The sequence below is a fragment of the Antechinus flavipes genome, chromosome 3, assembly GCF_016432865.1.
Source record: "Antechinus flavipes isolate AdamAnt ecotype Samford, QLD, Australia chromosome 3, AdamAnt_v2, whole genome shotgun sequence".
In the NCBI taxonomy this organism is placed as follows: Eukaryota; Metazoa; Chordata; class Mammalia; order Dasyuromorphia; family Dasyuridae; genus Antechinus; species Antechinus flavipes.
Window position 1 is genome coordinate 2,339,089 of NC_067400.1, and position 13,865 is coordinate 2,352,953.

The window sequence follows — 13,865 nt, forward strand, 5'->3', positions numbered from 1 at the left end:
AGACACTAGCTGCGTGATCCTGGACAAGTTTTTTAGCTTACTTGCCTCAATTTTCTCATCTGCAGAATGAGCTGGAGAAGAAAATGACCAACCACTCAAATATATAAATATGTGTACCACAGAAACCTCCCAATGGGGTCACAAGAACTTGGATACAACTGAAAGACTACATGTACCAATTATTATGCTAAGTGCTGAGGATGCAAAAACAAAGTCCCTGTCCTCTAAAAGCTTACAGTTTAATGGGGGAAGCAACAGTTTATACAAAACAAGCTATATACGGGATAAGTAGGAAATAATTAACAAAAAGTAGGATTTTACTTAGGACTTAAAAAAAAAAACTAGGGTATTCAGTAGTTGGAGTGGAGAAGTGAGAACATTCCAGGCCTTGGGAATGCTTAGAGAATGCCTCAGAATCAAAAGGTGGAGATCTTGTTCATGGAACAAACACAAGGCCAGAGTTATAGGGTCAAAGAGTATGTACGTGGTAGCAAGTAAGATTTAAGAAAACTGGTAGATGTAGGAGGGGCTAAGTTATGAAGGGGTTTGAATTGCCCTTTTTTTTTGGTATGTGCTGGAGGCAAGAAGGAGCTACTGGAATTGGTTAAGTAGAAAGATGAGAGGATCAGATCTGCACTTTAGAAAAATGACTGGTGGTTGAACGGAGGGTGGACTAGAGTAGGAAGAGACTTGAGGCAGGCACAGTCACTGAAAAGGCTATTGCAGTAATCCAGGTGTGAGGTGAAGAGAGGTGAGGGCTGTGTCAGAAGAAAGAAGGCAAGTATCGAAGAAATGCTGCAGAGGGGACATTGGCCAGAGATGCTGCAGAAGAGAAATCAACCAGGGATGCTACAGAGGGGAAATCGACCAGAGATGCTGCAAAGGGGAAATTGACCAGAGATGCTGCAGAAGAGAAATCAACAAGGGATGCTGCAGTGGGGGAATTGACCAGAGATGCTGCTGGGAGGGAAATTGACCAGAGATGCTGCTGAGAAGAAATAAGAGGTCTTGGCCACAGCTTGAATAGGAGAAGTGAGAAAGAGTAAGAGATCCAGGATGATTGTTAGGTTGTAAGTCTGAGGGACAGGAAGTAGGGCAATTGCCTTCCACAGTAATTAGGAAAGTAGGAAGGAGGGGGAAGGTTTAAAGGGAAGGAGAATGAGTTCTGGTGTGGATATTTGAACATCTGCTGAACATCTAGTTTGAATTGTCTAAGAGGCAAGTTAAGTGATGTGAGATTGGAGGTTAGCAGAGAAGCTGGGGCAGGATAAGTAGGTTTGTGAATCATTTACATAGAGATGGTCATTCGATCTTTTGGAGATGATGAGCTCACCAAATGAAGACATCTAGAGGGAGAAGAGTAGAGTTTATTTACTGAAAAATAAATGATGAAATTAGATGACAATGGTTACCAGGGATGGAAAGATCCTAGAAAGGGTTTTATCAGTCCAAGGGAGATGTGAAGTCCAGGTTAGCACCCTGGATGCCTTAGAATCAGCCAGAGTCAGGATAAGCAAAAGTCCTTGGTCTTTATTCTTGGTCTTTAGGGGTAGAAGTCAAGGGAATGGAAGCAAGATCTCCATGACCTTCCTTCTCCTTGACTACCGCCAAAGTGACCCTGACTTGTCTTATTCCACCCCCTAATCCCTCCTACAATTCTCTCTATACACCAAAAGATCGAGCCAGCCCAGAATAGTGGGAAGGGCCATTTTCCAAGCATAAGCTAATAGAGTATTGTACAATGGGTAATTAGTCTTAAGTGCTCAGTTAACTGAATCCAGTGCGCTTACTCAAAGTTTCAGCCCTTTACATTGAGACTAGAACATTTTGTGGGAATTAGGAAGTAGCCAGTAGAGAGGGAGAGATAGAAGACAAATGAAAGTAGGGGGCAGTTTGCTGGGGGATATAGAATGAAAGGGAATCAGTTGTGCATGGAGAGGATTGATTTTGGTCAGGAATGAGGTTATTTCATCATATGAGATGGGAAAAGGAGGAAAGAGGGACAGAAGGTATCTGAATGATGGGAATTGGGGAAAGGGGAAAAGAAAAGAACTAATCCAGTTTTTTCCTATAAATTATGAGGCAAAGATCTCAGCGAAGAGGATTGAGGGAGAGGAAGCCATGGAAGGTATGAAGACTAAAACAGGTAGAGAGAAAGGGGGAATCTTATTTCAGTTGTAGAAGGAAGTATCATGAAAGAACACTTCTACAGGGGAGGAGAGTGTATAAAAGGAAATGTGCTGACTTATTGTTTAGAACAGAAGCCCTCCTAAAATCAGAGGACCATAAAATATATGACATCAGAAAAGATAGAAATTGATCCTCCTAGCAGGACGGAGCCCCTAGAGTTTTTGAGTAGAGAAGCAATAGGTTAGTTTTGTGCTTATCACTTTGGGAACTCTTTGGAGGATAGCTAGAGATGGAAGGGGCTTAAGTCAGAGGAATGGTAGCTGTGATAGAGCATCATGACATATCAGAGAAGTGCTGCTCAGCATCCCTGAGATGCATCCTGATAAAATTCCCAAACCCTCTGACCCCCAATGTCTTCTTAGAAACCCCATCATTTAGATCTTAACAAAGACAAGTTCTAGGTGTAGAAGTGAGAACAGAGTGGGAAGTGTTGGCTGCCTGGTTCTGATGGCAGTGGGACAAAACTCCGGAGTCAGATCGAAGACTGCATGAACATTTGTGTCGTGGATCCAAGATTGTCTCTTACATTACTGCAAAGGAGCCTGGAATAAGGTCCTCTCAAAATCTGTAGTATATTTTTTTGGATTAAAAAAAATTACTTGACCCAAATTACTGAATTCTCTGAGTAGAATTTGTGCCAAATCTGGGACTCATAAACTTTAGGAAAAATATCTTTTGATCATTGTATCTCACTAGAATGGTTTCCCTTGTATGCCTCTGTATTTTATTTTGCTCTTTGACAAACATGACTCTAAGGAGGGAGATTTCCCAAGGCTGCTTGTCCCCTGGGGCTAGAGTCTGATGTTAGGCTACGTGAGGGTTGGGTCCGTGTGAGTGCAGGCATTTGGCTGTGACCTGCAGGGCTGGGCTGACCGTGCCTTTTTTTTTCAGGCGGTCACTTCATTCTTGCTTGGTTTTCACATCATGCTCGGCCTTTTGCTTATTTTGCTCATTTGCATTTCATTCTTTTTTTCTCCCTTTCCCTTATGTTTTAATCCTGCCCCATTTTTTCACATGACAGGAGAAAGCCAGATCACATCAGGTACCAATTAGCTTCTTTTCTTTTTCCGCCCTTTCCAGTGTTCTCTTTTGGCATGAGAAAGCTCACAATTAACCTCTGTTGACTTTTCATGTGGATTACTTGCAATGGATAGAAAGTCTCTTTTTATACCAAATCTGAACCATCAAGATGGAAGAGCTCTTGGGAAAATCTATTATTACAGTGTCCCATTTTTAACCTGTCGAGGAGTATTTGTCGTATCCCATATCCCGTGCCCAAGAGAAATAGACCAATCTCTGTACCACTTCATGATGGCCGTGAGGGAAGATTGTGGCGGCTGCTTTCAGTAGGAACCCCTAGTTCTGTGACCAAAAAATATTGAGTCTTTTCTACATAGCTTCCAGATCCTTTTGTTTACATAGTCTTGCTTTAAAAAGACAGAAGGGAAGCAAATAAGTAGAATTTGACATTATCAGCATTATATAGGTTGCCCACTTTCAGGCGTATTCTCTTTTCGGCTGCAGTGTCTCCCATGAGAACATGAATGAATTAGTCCTTTAGGCCACCTCTTGATGTTGGGGATGAAGCTGAGCTTAGTGTGGAAATAGGAAGCTGACCTTTGTTCTTGACTTCAAGCATAGCTATGAGACTAGTGTGCACCGAGAGCTGAAGCTGGTGGGGCAGAGAGCAGTGGACCATTTGGTCGCACTGCCCTCCAAAAATTTGATTTTAAAGTCCTCATAATCTATTCTTTTAAAAAAAAATCAACAGGAATATTTCATTTTTCCTGATTTGATTTTCTGGCCTTCAGTCCTGGCTGTCTTTCTTACATATGAAGTGCATGATATTAAGCTGAGACTATTTCTACAGTTGTCTTAGGTAGACTCTGTTTCCTTTCCTGAAGTTCATGTATTATATGCCTTTGGCTTTCATTGTAGTCACTGAAAATAGAAAATTCTGGTGTTCACATGATAGCAGTGTAGCTGGCATCCCAAAATTTGGGGTCACAGTTGGATGTGGCCATTTGAAGTTGGATTCTTCACTTGCTGAGAGTACTTCCAGGATCAGGAATTGTATAGTGTCAAAAATAGATTTCCTTGTTAGTTGGCGGACCTTCGTATCCCCCCCTTCCCAGCCACTGCTCACACGTTCACACTGATCTGCCGTATGTCTATTCCCTAATGGAATTTAGGGGGAAAAAAAGAATCTAGAGTCACTTGAGAGCCAGGGGGAGTAGGGAAGGACCACTTCATGAGGAGTCGAGAGGAGCGATGATTCCACCCACCCTTTTGTTGTTGCTTTGGCTCTGAGATCTGTTATTTCATTTTTGTTTTCCTCAGTAGCTTCCCTAGTTTTGTTTGCTAAGTTAATCTGCTTTCTTCAAGTGTACAGAACTGAGCAGAATCTCAGCAGACTGGGCCAGAGTGATGTCAGGGTAGAATTGCAGAGTGAATGCGCACAGTCCGCAGACAGAATTCCCCATTGCCTGTAGCAGTGCCAGGCAGATGAGCTCAGTGGCCATCTTTCCCATGATCCTTTTGAGAAAAACATTCTAAAATAGCCACAAGTTTGGCAGCTTGTCACATATTTCCCATGAGGCCTTGCAAAAGCAGAAACTCTCGGCCACTCTCTCTGTCCGCGACAACACAGCAGATGGAGGCGGAATTGAGAGTCGCTCTGCGTCCCTGAGCGAGTGCAGGCATTTGCTCATTACCAGAGATCTGTTCCATTGCATGTTCTCCAGTGTGGCTGGGCTGGGCTCACTCTCTTGCGTGTGTAGACATCACTTTAACCCATCTAACCAACTGTGGCCAGGAGCAAAGAGTAACTCCCGAATGTCTTCCTTCCCTAGCCTGCACTTTGGGGATTTTCCTATAGAAGTGACATGTACCGGGCGGGCACCTGGGTGCTTGGCTCTGCCAGCTGTCTTGTTAGATGGCAAAGGCAATACAAGAGGAAGAGAACTTAATAGCAAAAGGAGGAGCTGGCTGAACCCACTGCCTTGGGAATGGAGGTTTTCCCTGCCTGTAAGACGTGGCTTTCATCTTGGTAACTGGAGGGCTCTTAGGAGCCGCAGTTGTTCTGTGGAACACTTCTGTGTGTCGTAGTTAGAATGAAAAGGCAGAATTTCCACCTGCTAATAGATTAAGTACTAACATTTGAAATTGAAACCATCTTCCGTGAGGCTAATGGAAAGTGGCTGGAATGGCGTAGCTTGAAGCTCAAGGGATTTTGCTTCCTTTAATGGGTGGCCTGATGGAAGCGGCGAAGTTACAAGAATGGGGGTCCTTTAGCTTTGGCTTCTTGGAGCTCAGAAGGAGTCCGTGTTAGCACATCGGATCTTTTTTTCCGAAGGAGATCCCAGGCACTCTGGTGAGCAGGAGCAGCGCCCGTTGCTACACAATGCACAGGGAATCAGCCTGGATGACAAGGCGTACGGGCCGCCTAATTTGGGGCTTACGGTTTGGAAGCATTCAGAGCGGAAGTTGGGGGTTGTATGGTCTGGATGGACGCACATCCCCGGCCCCCACACAGGCCTGGATTTCGGTTTTCTCCAATTAAGTGTGATGAGTTGTCTGCCCCTCTTCAGTAGGAAAGCTTAGCAGTTACAAAAGAGCATTGATTTGACATTTCCTGTAATGGATGGGTGACATGGAATAGAAAAGTACCTTCTCATCCATTCTTTCTCCCTTTTCTACTCCTGCAATGTTCATCTCCATCCAGACACAAAAAATAACAACCCCATTATTTGAAGTTCTTTACAAAGAATTACTTTAAAAAGATGGGGTGATTTTTTTTTTGCAATGCTAATTTTTCTATCTAATATGGGAATACTAAAGAATAATATTTGTTAGCCACTCATGTGCCATAGAGGAACTAATTCCAATAACTGTATTTCCTTTAATCAAAATTAAACTCTGCAGTTTAAAAATGCTGGCTTTCCCCCTTTTTCATCCTTCTGTTTTGTCATATGCATCTCCTACTGACAAAAATGGTCATGACTTAGTTCTAAAAATTTCATTTTGTGGCTGATTTGAATTAGTTTTCCAAAAGTAAAAATGTTATTTTGATCAGCAAATGAAATAAAAAATGTTCGCAAATAACTCGGTTACTTTCTGTTTGTTTAGACGCTGGTTCTCAATACAGAATAATCAGCTGGTATACCAGAAAAAATTCAAGGTAGGTGCCACTCTGGCTGGGGAGTCCTGGCCATTTCCAAAGGCTCGAGCCGTGAGTCTTCCTGAGCAGCTGCAGGCTTCGGGAAGTGCCCGCTTTGTGCTCAGCCTTACATACAGATGCAAAAAAAAGTGCAAATGTGACCCTTTCCCTCCTGGAGCCCGAGGGGGCCGACTTCAGATCTGGCCTCCTGCCCTTCCTGGCTGTGGAGGCCTTACGCGCCACGTAACCCCTCTCTGCTGAAAATAGGGCGAATCACAGCACCCGCTGCCACACGGCGTGGTCACTGTGACGTGCTCAGCGTGTAGGGAGCGCCATGTTAACGTTAGCTGTTAACGAAATGGGGCGTGACACACGCAGCCACCAATCTCGGGGAAGGCGCTGGCGTGAGTGGGGACCAGGAAGGGCTCACTGCAGGACGTGGAGTCTGAGCTGCACCTGGCACAGAGGAGGGAGAACTTTCCAGGCCTCCAGCCTGTCCTTGGGCAAACAAAGGGGCCAGTGTTGTGAGTGGAAAGGGCGAGGAGGAGAAATAGGGATTGATCTTTTATCCTGGAGGTGACCGGAAGCCAGTGGGGTTTATTGAAGGGAGGGAGGGGTAAATGGTGTGATCTAGCTTCCCTTTCGGAAGATCACTTCGGGAAGGGCTGGAAGGGAGAGACTGGAGACGCACGGACCCCACCCCACAGCAACCCTTACAGTAGTCCAAGCATGTGGGCTGAGGGGCCTGGGCTGATCTGAGAGGAGGGACGTATGGGGGAGATGTCCCAAAGATCTGATTGGAGATGATCCAAGAGGACGGCAGCAGGGAAGAAGGGAGGCTGAGCGGGAAGTCTGTGGGGCTCGGTCTGGAGGCGTGTTGAGTCCATGATGTTGATGAGACGTCAGGTGGGGATGTTCACGAGGTGGTCGGAGATGTCAGGTTGGAGGGCAGGAGGGGTGAGGGCTGCAGGGTAGATCTTTCTCGGGATGAGAATTGAACCTGTGGGAGCTGGGGTGATGGCCCAGGGCGAGAAGTGATGGGAGGAGGGGCTTAGGAGCGAGTTTGGAAGGGGAGGGTTGGGGAGAGAGGAGCAGGGTTGGGAAAACGGAGAAGAGGCCGATCCCTCGCCCAGGCTGTCAGCAGGAATGACAACTAGGATCATTGTGAACTCTGGAGAGGCTGGTGGATGATGGAGCTGGACCGCGGGGTTTTAAGGGGATTGAGGGGGAGCAGCAGAGGCCCCTCCTGTTGGTGACTCCTCAAGGAGGTTACTGTGAAAGGGAGGGCGATGAGCTGGCACAGGGCCTCCATACCATGGCTGTGGGCAGTCGAGAGGGAGAATGAAGATGAATGGGGAGTGGTCCTGCCAGACGGCACAACACCAGCCTGGGTCTTGGTCTTTGCAAATGGGCCCGTGGCTAAGCCCTGCGGCCTTCCGGTACGCCCGCCTGTGGCGTACCTCTTTGTTCGGGAGAAGGGGAAGCTCCTGGCGGCTCTGCCTGGTTGACGTGCCCAGGCTCCTTCCCTGGGCCTGGGGCAGGTTGGGGGCTTTTTGTCCCTTGCCCCCTCCACCATGAGGCTCATTGCCCCTCGAGGCTGGCCTCGGTCGCCCACCAGCTTGTGCTGTGCTTCCCTCCTAGGACAATCCCACGGTGGTGGTGGAAGATCTGAGGCTTTGCACTGTGAAGCACTGTGAAGATGTCGAGAGACGGTTCTGCTTCGAGGTGGTCTCACCCACAAAGTGAGTCTGGAGCATTCCCGGTGACCCCCAAGGCCGGGCCCTGAGCCCCTTCCCCTGGGAGGATTAGGGGGGCTGGATGGGGCAGAGGGCACGTGCCCTGCAGAGGGGATGTGCAGACCTGCCCCCCGGGCCTGGCACGGCCCCCATCACTGGTCAGCGCGGTGCCATTAATTTTTTCCCTCATTCCTCAAGGGCAGAATCTGTCCTTTGCCTTTCTTTGCATCCTGGCACTGAGCCCCAGACCTGGCATGTGCTTATTGGCTGACCAGCTGGGTTGGACTTTTCCTGCCATTTGGGCACATTTCCAGAATTGCTGCCCCGGTTGTGACCACCCCCTCAGGCCTTCTCACAGCCCAGAAACTGAACTAGGCTCAGGCTGGCGAGGTTGGCGTCCCTTTCCTGCTCTGGGGTGCCCATGAGCCCACAGGGTCAGTGACAGCTGGCATCAGTGGCAGGCTTTCGAGTCTGCAGGACAGTGGGTAGTGCTCGTTTTCCCCTTGCTGCAGTCACTGGTGGGCACTCTGCTGGGGGAGCCAAGGGACTTGTGTGGGGTCCCACAGCTGGGAAGCATCCTGGCCGACCGCAGGCCCAGCCCTCCGGTCATTGTGGCACCCCTGGATGCCTCTGAGGTTTTCCAGGCCTGAGAAAGGACCCAGAGCTTCATTGATGCCCAAGTCACTGGTTGGTAATCTTGTGGAGGGAGGAGCTCAGAATCCCTTACCCAACTAGTGGGGGCGATCTGGCTGTCGTTTCCTTGAGCAGGGCTGCCCCCAGCCTTGCCACCTGTGACAGGGCAGCCCCTCTGCCCGCCCAGAAGCCTGACTCTGCACCCTGGTCTCTTTGCAGAAGCTGCATGCTTCAGGCCGACTCCGAGAAGCTGCGCCAGGCGTGGATTAAGGCCGTCCAAACCAGTATCGCCACTGCGTATAGAGAAAAGGGGGATGAGGCGGAGGTGAGTATTGCGTGCTGTCTGCTGGGGGCGTTGGGGGCCCCTGGCACGGGAGCCCCCCAGGACCCCACTATCTGAGTGGCGGGGGAGCTCTGAGCGATGTGGTGGCAGGGCGCAGCTTGAGGCTGGAACTTAAGAAAGACTAGACCATTGTGGGGTGGAGGCCAGTGGGAGCCCTTCGGCCCATACTGGGCACACACCCAGGCCCCATCAGAGTGGAGCCGCTTGGCCCTGGGGGCTTGCAGGTGTTCTGGAAGATGTGCTGCCTCCACGTAGGCTCCCCTAGGAAATGGTCTCCCCAGCCAAGCCGGACGTGGGGCTTCCCCTGTGCCCGGCCCTCTCCAGGTAGCCCTCCTCCCTCGGGGCTGCGGGAAGTCACCACCCACCGGGCACCATGCCCGCTCAGGGATCTCAGAGGGCAGATTGTGCCTCCCCCACTTCCTGGCGGTGTGAGCCTGGCCAAGTCATCAGGGATAATCCCTTCCCCGGGGTTGTGAGGATCAGGGTTAAGCATAGTGGGCGCCTCGGAGCCACAGCCCTGCTACTCCTGCTGCAATTTCCATCCAACGTGGCCCCTTAGATGGGAGTCTCCCCAGTGCCCGGTGCCCCCTTAGCCTCTTCTTCTCTCGTCGTGTTTCCCTGTTGGGTTAAACTCTGCAGCCGGCCTTGTGGACGCCTCCCCCTCCGACCAGCCGATCACGGTGCCAGAGAGCTGGAGAGGGCTGGAGAGAATTGGACAGATAGGGAAATTGAGTCCGCGGAGAGCGGCTTTGGTGAGAGTTAGGAGCCGCAGGGTTGGCTGACCCAGCTTTCCCCGGGCACTCCGCCCGCTCGTTGCCGGCCCAGCCGGGGGTTCAGCACGAGGCACCAGGAGCGGCCGGTCCGTGCTTTTCTGCGCGGCGTCTCTTCCGTAGAACTCCACCGTGGCTTGTCTGTAGGGTATTTCTGTAAAGTAAAAATATGCGGAAGCTCCAGCAGAGGCGCGCGCCTGAGAGCCTGCTTCTTCCTTTCCTTCCCCCAGAAGCTGGATAAGAAGTCATCTCCCTCAACGGGAAGCCTGGAATCTGGGAATGAGTCAAAAGAGAAATTATTAAAAGGAGAGAGCGCTCTCCAGCGGGTGCAGTGCATTCCCGGCAACGCCAGCTGCTGCGACTGTGGCCTGCCTGACCCCCGGTGGGCCAGCATCAACTTGGGAATCACCCTGTGCATTGAGTGCTCAGGTATACACCGGTAGGTGCTCTCCTCCCCCCGCCCCTCCACCTGCCGAACCCTGGGAGCGGGGGCCCCTCGGGTGTCCTGTCCGCGTGCTGGGGAGAGCCGCTTCTGGGGGCCAGAGGCTCGCCCCAGTGCTTGTGAGGAGTGTGGGCAACTCGCGGGGGCTCGGGGCCTGGTCACGTGGCTCTGAGGGGTGAGGGGGGCCGGGGAACGTCGCCGAAGCGGGAAAGAGTTTTGTTTATTGATGCCGTTCCCTTCTGTTCAGGAGTCTTGGGGTCCACTTTTCCAAAGTGCGCTCTTTAACTTTGGACAGCTGGGAGCCGGAGCTTCTCAAGGTACTCGTAGCTGCTTTCATTTGCCAGCATTTGGGGTTCTTCATCACTTTCATTTCCATCTCTCTCCCTTTCCGACCAACCGAGTCACCCTTGACAAAAAGCATAAAAAAAGGGGGAAACTACCTGTGAGCCCCCAGAATACATTGAGGTTTCGGAACTCTCCAGGTCCAGCCCACCAAATGCCGGGGAGCAGGGGCTTTGGACCCCCAAAATAGAGTGGTGTCTGGGGCCGGCGAAGCAAAGTGTCTCAAAAGAATTTGTAGCTTTTGACTGTCTCCAAATGAAGAGGCAGAGACCTCTTCAGCTCTTGAGCTCTCAGCGGGCTGATTTCCATGTGGGACTTTTAGCCATTAGCAGAGGGCTAAGTTCCCTAGTGGAACTTGTTAACAAGATGGCTCCTAATGAGCCCTGGAGAGAAGTGGGGTACCAGGAAGTTCTTTTATAGGAGAAAAATAATCTGGGAGGTTAACATCATAATCTGGCCTTTTGATTGGCTGCAGCAACTGGGGGTCATGACGATTTTGTCAATGCAAGGGATTCCCAAGGAATTGCAAGCTCATCCTGTCAAGTACTCCTCCCTGCTTGCTGTGGGAATTCCAGCGGGCAGCGCCATTACCACTTAAATCCCACCAAGTTCCTCCCTATGGCCCACTAGGTACTGCATAGTAGTGGGGATGTGGCCCTTTTCTGGGGTCTTACCCCATCTTCTCCACAAAACTAAACAGAGACCTCCACCATCACTGATGTATCCGTCTGTGCCATGACCAGAGTTGTAGCTCTGCTGTCTGTATCTTCATGTTTTCATGGCCCTTTCTCCCTGGGCTGCTCCCATTTCTCTGGACTTGTTGGTTCACAAAGCACAGCACGGTAGTGATCCATTATATCAATGTGCTGTAATTTGTTTAACCAGGTGATTGGGCGAGTGAGAGGTGCCATAATCTGTACAGAGGGCACGGTGGGTATTAAGATGAGAACGCCTTCTTCTCAGGCTTGGCTTTCTGGTTTGAAATCCGCCTGTTGCAGAGTCAGAAACCATGTAACACTTGCTGCATGTGTTTTGAGCATTAATACTGTGCTTTAAAGACTATATTACCTCTCTGTTGTTTTCTTGCCATTCAGCTTATGTGTGAGTTGGGAAATGATGTTATGAATCGAGTTTATGAAGCCAAAATTGAGAAAATGGGAATAAAGAAACCACAGCCTGGACAAAGGTACTAATTTAGTTTATTCTATAATACCTCTTCTAAATGCAGGAATTAAATGTGATTTTTTTATTTTGATTTTTTGAAAGAGTTTTCTTGGAATCAGTTATTCAGTGAGCATTTAATTAAGTGATTGTTCTGTGCCCTGAAGTAAAATACAAAAGTGAAATAGTTCTCAGAGAACTTTCATTCTAATTTAGGAAATAAGGGGCATAGACAGAAATACAGATCATTATTATTTTTATAATAATAGATTTTTGTTTAAAAAAATTAGATGTTTGTTTAAAAGTGGTTTTCAACATTTACCCTTGCAAAATCTTGTGTTACAGATTTTTCTCCCTCCTTTCCCCTCCCCCTTCTCCTAGACAGCAAGCAATCCAATATATGTTAAACATGTGTGATTCTTATATATAGCCACATTTATCATATTGCACCAGAAAAAAATCAGATCAAAAAGGAAAAAAAATGAGAAAAATCAAGCAATAACAACAAAAAAGGTGAATGTACTATATTATCATCCACATTCAGTCCCCTCTTTCGGGGTCTCCAAACAAGTTTATTGGAATTGGACAATACAAGCAGAATTTACAAAAATACTGAAAATCCATTTTTCCTGAGAGATTCAGCAGAGAAATGAGAATTAGGAGAGCAGAATTTATGTTCAGCTCAGCAAAAGTGACAAGCAGAATGGAAAAATTGGAATCTATATTGGCCAACTACTGCAAAGAAACAAAGTGCAAATCCACAAAAGTGAAGGAAAACCTAGAACTATTAAAGGAAATATGCACAAGTGGAAAAGAAACAATCTAAGAATCTTCATTCTCTCCTTACAACCAGATGGGATAGTATACCTTATTATTATTTTGAAGGAAATAAATGAAGAGACCAGCCCAGAACTTCTAAATATGAATGATATTCCAGTTGAAAGAGTTCGCACATTGCCTCCAAAAAAAGTTATAAACTCCTAGAAGTTGGTTAAATGGTACCATTCAGTTAAGAAGCTACTTCTGTACTCTATCTGGAGAAAGACCTTCAAAGAGAAGGACATTGCAGTAACACAAGACTGTTGTACATCCTTTAGAAAAAGGAGGAGAGAATGGAATAAAGTATTAGGAAGAGCACTAAAGATCTGAGTGCTGCCCTCGGTGACCTTTCCTGGAGGCTTTCACTTATAAAGAAGAGTTTGCAAAACTTTTTTGAAAGAGAACCAGAACTGAAGAGAGCCTATGGGTGGCTAAAGTAGAGGAACTAAAGGAACCCAGTACTGTGCTTCTGATGTGATTAGATGAAGTAGATTTGAGAGAGCACAGTGGTTCAGTTAATGACATGAAACCATCATAACATAGACATTTACCACAGGTTACAAAGATTTGCCCTTTATTACCTGATGTAGATCATGGGCTTAACCAAACATGACTAGCAAGGCAGAATCATAGGTAATTAAGCAACTCGGTTAACGGAAGTTTGGGAACCTTTCAGGGAGTGTGGGAAGAGTGGGAGAGGCCAGAGAGGGATCAAGGAGGAGACAAGTGTGACTGACCAGATCCCAGACTTATCTAAAGATAGGTAGAGCCAGATGGTCTCTGGGAGACGGATAGAGGGATTAGAGTTTCTAACCATGGAGGTTGAATGAGCTGATGAAGAGAGCTACAGCTTCACAGTTTTATATGCTTAAAAAGACATTTTGGGAAAACTGACCTCTAGCATTTCCTGACAAAGGGAACAGAATGAGCTGGTTTAGCGTTCACATCACTTATAATCAGAAGAGGGGAGAAAAGATAACTTGGGGGAAAACACCCTAGTTTTAGAGACATGGAGGAAAATATGAACCTAACTCTTATAGCTCTCAATGTGAATGGATTAAGTAATCCAGAAAAACAGAAAGAAGTGACAGACTAGATAATAAACAAAACCCTAAAATCTAATCTGTGGCTTACAAAAAACATTAAAAAACGACACACAAAATAAAACTAAGTGCACACAAAATAAAACTATCTACCAGATGAATCTGAAAAAGCAGGAGTTGTCATCCTTCTATCAGACAAAGCAAAAATAAACATTCAAAAAATAAAA

The 13,865-nt window shown here is 47.6% G+C and overlaps 1 protein-coding gene across 6 annotated transcripts in view; it reads left to right on the forward strand.

Moving 5' to 3' along the window:
- Positions 1 to 13,865, forward strand: part of ACAP2 (ArfGAP with coiled-coil, ankyrin repeat and PH domains 2) — a 103,263-nt gene that overhangs the window by 72,686 nt on the left and 16,712 nt on the right. For 4 of the 6 annotated variants that reach the window (XM_051991590.1, XM_051991594.1, XM_051991595.1 and 1 more), the window contains 7 exons: positions 3,212 to 3,232; positions 6,319 to 6,370; positions 7,991 to 8,091; positions 8,938 to 9,043; positions 10,062 to 10,270; positions 10,521 to 10,590; positions 11,710 to 11,801. In XM_051991590.1, coding sequence (XP_051847550.1) covers positions 3,212 to 3,232; positions 6,319 to 6,370; positions 7,991 to 8,091; positions 8,938 to 9,043; positions 10,062 to 10,270; positions 10,521 to 10,590; positions 11,710 to 11,801 — 651 coding nt within the window. The remainder of the gene's footprint in view (positions 1 to 3,211; positions 3,233 to 6,318; positions 6,371 to 7,990; positions 8,092 to 8,937; positions 9,044 to 10,061; positions 10,271 to 10,520; positions 10,591 to 11,709; positions 11,802 to 13,865) is intronic. The other 2 variants (XM_051991592.1, XM_051991593.1) reach the window with 1 other exon arrangement.